We start from the raw sequence: 7,091 nt of genomic DNA, 5'->3' as shown, positions 1-7,091 counted from the left end.
GGATTTCCTACCATGTGCCATGGTCTTCTGGTCACAGGTAAGATGGGATCCTTCAGGGTTTTCAGTCTGATCTCAGAGGTAAAAGCCATGATAAAGGAAGTATCAGGAAATCCACCCCTGAACTTATTCTTGAGGTGATCTTTTGGTGTTTTTCCCCAAAGTTTTAAAATTTTCTGATGCAGAACTAAAGGATCGGATGTCTTCAGATGTACCACCACCCGCCCCACCCCACCAAGACACCTATGTCTTCCCTCCATCATCGCCCATTGTGCCCTCTCCTACTTTTCCCACTTGCCCTCCCACTGGTAGCCTTAGTTCTGTAGTCAGATTTCTAGGTTTATTTTTGCTTAGTCTTGTCAAGAGTTCAACCTTTTTTTTTTTTAAATAAAAAATATTTTTTTAAAAACAGAAAGATTCTCTATTGTGTATATAACTCTTATTCCATTCATTTGTTACTGGGCACTTAGATTGGTTCTAAAATGTGGCTGTTCTCTTATTATCTAGATTTGCTCACAACTCCTGCTGGGGAATCAGCACAAGTTCAGATCCCGGCCAGGGAGGTGACCTACATGGCACAGCATACCTCTCCTGACCCACCCAATCCTCCCCTCAGCAGTGTACTTCATTTATCTGCCTGTTCAGCTCCCTGCTCTGCCTCTGGTGAATCCCCTCGCTGCTCCTACACCTCTGGCCTATACCTCAGTTATTTAAGCATAAAATAAAAAACCTTAAAAACAAAACAAAACAAAAAAAAAAAACAAGATCCATTTATGTACTCTTTTTATAAAAGTTCAAGCATTTAAAATTCTCAAGATGGCGGCCCTCCCTGGTGGCGCAGCGGGTTAAAGCACAGCATTGAGAATCTAAGGCCGCTTCTGCATGAGTTCGATTCCCGCCTGCCCCGGAGGTGACCACATGGTGTGGCGGACCTCTCCTGACCCACCCGCTGCTCCCCTCAGCAGTGTACTTCGTCTGTCTGCCTGTTCTGTATCCCACTCTGTCTCTGATGAAGCCTCTCACCGCCCCTGAGCCTCTGGCCTGTACCCTAGTTCTGTATGCACAAATAAATAAATCTTAAAAAAAAAAAAAAATTCTCAAGATGGCCCCAGACTAAGGCTCTAATTTGCACACACAGAATCTTTGTAACAAACACTTCGTTCTTTTATTCTCCTAATCTTTTGCACATGCTCTTTTCCTTTGCTTTATTTCATCAATTCTTCCCAAAATGCTGAGGATCATTAAAACAACAACAAAGTTCCAATCTGTTTTGGATCAATACTTTAAAAAATAGATACACAAAACAATGATCATCATTCCTTGGCACTTACTCTTACTTTTGGACCCACACAGGTCCAAGGACCACACTTCAGAGGTCTAGACTAAATGCTCCCCTCACTGTCTGGTGAACCCCAACTCACCCCCTGCAAGGTCCAACCATGACAACTACCTCCACGATGCTTTCCCTAATATCTACACCCTATAGTTTCACCCTGTTCACCATCTTTCTCATACCCTTACTTTGGCTTATCAAGTAATTACAGTTTTCTGTTAAATATCAAAGAGCTGCAAGCTCTTTGTAGGCAGGATAAGTATAGTAACCTCTGCATTCTGAACCTTGTGCTCATCATGTGGAAGTCCAGAAATATAATTAGCAAATGAAATGTGTCCAATACACACCTCTGTGGAGACATGCAGACCACCAGGAAAGGTAATAATTCTAAATAGACCTTTAATGACTGGGGTGTGGTTTAGTAGTTAAGAGCTGAATGGTCTAGGTGAGGGGCAGAAGTGGAGCCATCAGTAGGCCGTCTGAGACTGCTGCTGGCGATAGCCACCCCGGCGCATGTAGCCCTCGTTTTTACGGTAGCCATCCTTCTGGTCTGTGGAGATGAGACGGGGAGGAAGTGAGTGTTAGGGGTGAGGCAGTAAGGAGGCCAGGCACTGGCAGAGCAGAAAGGTTGGAACCACTCACCTCGGAAGTAACCACCATAGGTACCCTGCTTGTGGTCAAACACTCTCTCGTTATTCTCTACCAAGATCCCCAGCTTTTCGGCCAGCTGCAGAGCCAGATTCTGCTGGGCAGTGGGCTCAGTGCGGTGCATCACCACCGTCTGTGTTGGCTGGTCCAGGGAAGCCTGGTAAGAGTGAGGCAGGGAAGGGACACAACATAAGTCAGACTCCTTCTCTCCAAGCCTCCCATCATTCTGCCAGCCCATTTTACCACACCTGACTCTTACCATTAGCTCCTCATTAATGATCATCTTGCTGATGATGGAGTGCACAGTGGGAAGATCCAGTTCAAACATGTCAGAAAGTGTCTCCATACTGGGAAGAAATAAAGTAGAAAACAAAGTAGTTAACACCCACAATCACAAAATTAGGGTCCCTGTGCCTCCTCAGAGCTTACCCTACCTAATGGAGTCATAGACACTGCTGTAGGTGAAGAGGTACGTCCGCAGTGACTCTTCCTGGATTTTCCTGTGTGGAAAGGAGATCTTTAGGAAAGCAGAACAGCAGTCTATTCTCCCCCACACTGACCATGGCTCTTCTACTTACCTAACCAGCATGGTTCGGACTTTGTCAGCCTCAGGAAAAAGGTCCCACACTTTGCCATTCATCTTCTCATTGATGATAAAACTGTGGCAGGTCTTCCAGTCACCCATTTTCATGGCCTTGGAAGCAGCGACCACATGTTCCCTCATTGACTCAGGGGGCCCTGAAAAGATAGGAATGAGACAGGGCCTAAGAAAAGTTGGGATCAGGACTCTTGCCCCCATAAGCACTATTCAAGAAAAACAAGCAACTAGTCTAGAGACTCCCTGCTGTATATTAGTAGTGATGTAAATGCACAGGTTCCTTAACATCTGTACAAATTTACTTAGACTCATCAGTCAATAGATGGCTTCTGTTCAGGGGACCGACAAACCCCTTGAGAACATTCACAAACAGGTGTGTGTGTGGTTATGTACACTGTCCTAGGAAGGAGACCACGGCTTTCAAATACTTCTAAAGTTCCTTGACAAAAAAAAAAAAATAAATAAATAAATAACAAACAGTATTCTCCCAACTGCATTTTTCTTATACCACTAAGATATTAACCATATCTACATGCAACTTACATTTTTAGCAGCTTATTTTTCTTTGAAGTAACTTATTTTTCTTTCTTAACAATTTTAGCCTCACTTTTAAGTTATTTCTGTGAAATCACAGATTTAACGTCTTGACTATGGATTTGGGGACCACGTACCATTCTGAGACAAGCTAACAAGAAGACATAACAAGAGTATCTGGAACTCAGAGCAGACAATAAAGTGCAACAGCTTTCAGACTGGAAATGGGTAGCAGATGAAAAGAAACATTACACAGCAGAGCTAGAATAAGGACAGCAAGCTTAAATGTATTCCAGATTCAGATCCAAACAGAAATGTATGAAAAAGGCCACATGTAAGGTAAAGCACACGACCCATTTGCATCAGCTTCCATGCCATCACTTTTGAATGAGGCAAAGTTGAGGTTCAAAGAATATTTCTCCACACACCAACAGTGTGTATAGTTAAAGTAACAGTGCATAGTTAAAGCAGAAAGTGGCTACTGGCCCTACAGCAGGTGGTGACAGACAGGACAGGTGTACAGTAAAAGAAAGTCCTATGAGATGCTGGAAACACACTGTCACTAAGGCTTTCCAATGAAAACAAAATGAAGTGGCACTTACATGAGCCAAACAAAATGTTCCTAAAGGACACACATGCTCTAGCATGACGACACACAACCAGCAGGCATGTGACTATACACAGTAGGCCTGGCTCACTCGTGCTTACAGCACCCACTCCACAGGAAAGGCACAAATTCCTTTCCCAGTGAAATCACAACTCACTTAACCCTTGGATTGATAGGTCAGAGAGGCACATATAGCAGTGTTAAATGTGGGAAAGTTACTTCTTTGCCTGAGTCTCTTAATGAGGAAAATAAGGGCAAATAAAAATATCTACATATTAGAAGTACTAGTAATAAATATTAAAGGAAGCAGTCAAAATAGTGCCAGACAAAAAAAGAAAAAAACAAGAAAATTCCTAAAAAATAAAATACAATGCTGAGTCAGGTCATGAAGCCTTTAACTGGAGTGACTAAGAAAGTGTGGACTCTATCTTAGTTGGGGGAATGCTATCATAGGTAGGAAGATATGCTGAGAAATACAGACCAAACAAGGAAAGGATAATAAGCAGAGAACTTAATTTGTAAGCTAAGACAACGTATTCTAAGGTAGAGATTTGAGTATCTTTATATTATACATGGAGTTGTCATTAAGTCAACTGGAATCATCTTGAGGGAGTTATTCCTTTTAACTTCCTTTTAACCCTGACATTGAAAATATCAAGGAATGAATGAGCAGTTTGCTGCACTCACCCAGCAAAGGCTGGCGCTCGCCCACCCGCAATTGGTGATGAAACTGCTTGCTGATCATGCGTCGGCGGGCGTCGCTCTCATGAGCTGCCATGTAGGGGATCTCGAGGAGCATGGCAGAAACCAGGTAAACACACTCCAGCAGCTCCAGGTTGATGTGCAGGTGGAAGGGCACCTGCCGGCGCCGCTCTACCTTCTCCTGCTCCTGGTTGCGCTCCTGCAGGCTGCGTAACAGCAGACCCTGGCCCAGAAGCTCCTTGGCCCGGCCACTTGACTGGATGTCCAGCAGAGCATTGTGAGCATCCTTGGTCAGGCCTTGGCGGAAGGCACAGATGCCTAGCTGAACCATGGTGCGATTGTACAGGATCTGGGAACAAAGGGTACAACACTCAGAAGTGACTGCACAGGCAAGCTGTTTGTTTATTCAATGAATACACATCAAGCATCTATGTGCTAATAATAATAAGCACTGGACTGGAGGCCAGGACAGAGAACAAAACAGACAAGTCCCTGTCCCTCTATGGAGCCTATACTCTAGAGGCAAGGGTATGCAAGACAACATAATCATAAAGATAATCTCATGCTAGGGGCAAAAATTAAGCAGGGGAGGGAGTTTGTACTGTGATGGGAGAACTGAGAGCTTGCATTTCTAGCTAATATAGATTAACTAGATTAACTAGAAGTGTCTCATCTTAAAAGAAATGTTAAAGCAAAAACCTAGTAGAAACGGAGGGGGTAATACACACAGCCATCTAGCGGAAACAGTTTGCATTAAAAAAAAAAAGGAAAAGTCAATGCAAAGATCATGTGGAAGAACTGCACCTAATGTATTCAGGAACAGGAATACACTATGTCTACAGCTGGTGAAAAATGTGAACAAAATCTGGACAGAGGGTAAACACTTGCCTCCCTTGTAATTCATGTTAAGGACTTTAAGGTGGAAACCATGGGAAGATCTTGAACAAATATGATGATATGACTTAAAGTCGGTCACTCTGGCTGCTGTAGTAAGAACAGACTGAATGGACAGAGAGAAAACAGAAAATATGACAGTGGCTTTAGAAGAGAGGGTAGAAATGGAAATGATATTTAATAACTGAACAGGATTTTAACAGCCAGCTTGGGAATCAGAGGTGGTAAAAGGAAAAAAAGATAAGAAATCAAGTATAACTCCAAGGTGCCCAGCCTAGGCCACTGAAAAGATGGACTAAGGAGAGGATGAAGGTAGTACAGTTTTGAGGCAGGGTTTACGTGGGGACTAAGTCTTTACTGACAATGATGGAAAGGTAAAAGTCTATCATCAGTCATGAAAACAGATGTAGAGAATCTTAAAAAATATTAGCAAACAAAATCCAGCAGTATATACAAGAGACAATCAATGAGTAATTTATGATGACCAAGTAGAATATCTCTCTGAAAAAAAGCTCAGCATAAAATCTCCCTGGGGTCTCCCTGGTGGTGCAAATGGTTAAAGCAGAGCACTATGAAGTTCTCTGAAGACTGCAGCACAAGTTCAATCCCTGTCCCAGAGGTGAACCACATGGCGTGGCAGATCTCCCCTGACCCATCCTCTGCACCCCTCAGCAGAGTACTTTGTCGATCTGCTGGTTCTGTTCCCCACTTGTCTCTGATGAATCCTCCCACTGCCCCTGAACCTCTGGTCTGTACCCAGTTCTGTATACATAAATACATCTTTAAGAAAATGCAATAATGCATGGTGATTTCTTATTCTGTTCATGTGAATAACCATAATTTTAGATTTATTAAATAAAGATTATTTATTTATGCATACAGGACTAGGGTACAGGCCAGAGATGCAGGGGCAGTGAGAGGATTCACCAGAGACAGAGTAAGAAGCAGAACTGGCAGACTGACAAAAGTACACTGCTGAGGGGAGTAGTGGGAGGGTCAGGAGAGGTCTGCTGCGTCATGTAGGTCACCTCTGGGGGTGGGGAGAGAACTCACATTGAAGCGACTGTGGCTAGCTTGCAGTACTATGTCCTAACCTGTTGTGCCACCGGGGAGGGCCCGCTGTGCATTATTTCAACACAGGAAAAAGCTCCTAACAAAATTCATTATCTACTTATGACAGAAATTCTCAATTAGAATCAGAATAGAACCTCCTCCCTCTGAGCTTATCTACAAAAATACAACAGTACATTTACACTTTTACACTTAAAGATGAAATATTGACTGCTTCTCTGGAAACAATGCAAGGTAGCTACTCTTACTGCTTCTGCTCAGTACTGCATTGGAGAATTAAGTGGCTGTAATGTGACAACATTGAAAGAAAAAAGCCACTAAATCCAATGTAATAATAACACTACATAATCAGAGCATATGACTATTTGAAAACAAAAACAAACAAACAAACAAAAAACACTAACTTTTAAGCCTAGTAAGTGAATTCAGTAAGTGATTTAAAATGAAAGGTATTAGGAAATAATGCCAATATACAAAAATTAACTGTAGTTTATATACTGGTAGTTAACAATTAGAAAATAAAATTTAAAATGCATTTACAACCATGATAGCATCAATAGTTGTGCAACAGTCCAGACAGACCTCTCCTGTCCCATCTGCTGCTCCCCTCGGCAGTGTACTTCAATCTGCCTGTTCTGTTCCCCACTCTATGGTGAGTCCTCTCACCCCCCCCCATCCCTGCACCTCTGGCCTAGTTCTTGTATACA

General features: G+C 42.8%; 1 protein-coding gene across 1 annotated transcript in view; it reads right to left on the bottom strand.

Annotated features, from left to right (window-relative positions):
• Positions 1 to 1,709: 1,709 nt before the first annotated feature.
• Positions 1,710 to 7,091, bottom strand: part of LOC101629942 (eukaryotic translation initiation factor 3 subunit C) — a 17,804-nt gene continuing 12,422 nt past the window's right edge. Inside the window, exons 16-21 of the mRNA XM_012731963.1 lie at positions 4,405 to 4,768; positions 2,557 to 2,716; positions 2,413 to 2,478; positions 2,238 to 2,325; positions 1,973 to 2,135; positions 1,710 to 1,880 (exon numbers count right to left, since the gene is read on the bottom strand). Of these exons, the coding sequence (XP_012587417.1) occupies positions 1,798 to 1,880; positions 1,973 to 2,135; positions 2,238 to 2,325; positions 2,413 to 2,478; positions 2,557 to 2,716; positions 4,405 to 4,768 (924 nt within the window). The 3' untranslated portion in view covers positions 1,710 to 1,797. The remainder of the gene's footprint in view (positions 1,881 to 1,972; positions 2,136 to 2,237; positions 2,326 to 2,412; positions 2,479 to 2,556; positions 2,717 to 4,404; positions 4,769 to 7,091) is intronic.

The sequence above is a fragment of the Condylura cristata genome, unplaced genomic scaffold, assembly GCF_000260355.1.
Source record: "Condylura cristata isolate star-nosed mole 26May11 unplaced genomic scaffold, ConCri1.0 scaffold00032, whole genome shotgun sequence".
Taxonomy (NCBI): domain Eukaryota; kingdom Metazoa; phylum Chordata; class Mammalia; order Eulipotyphla; family Talpidae; genus Condylura; species Condylura cristata.
This window is presented reverse-complemented; position numbering and strand designations above follow the sequence as displayed.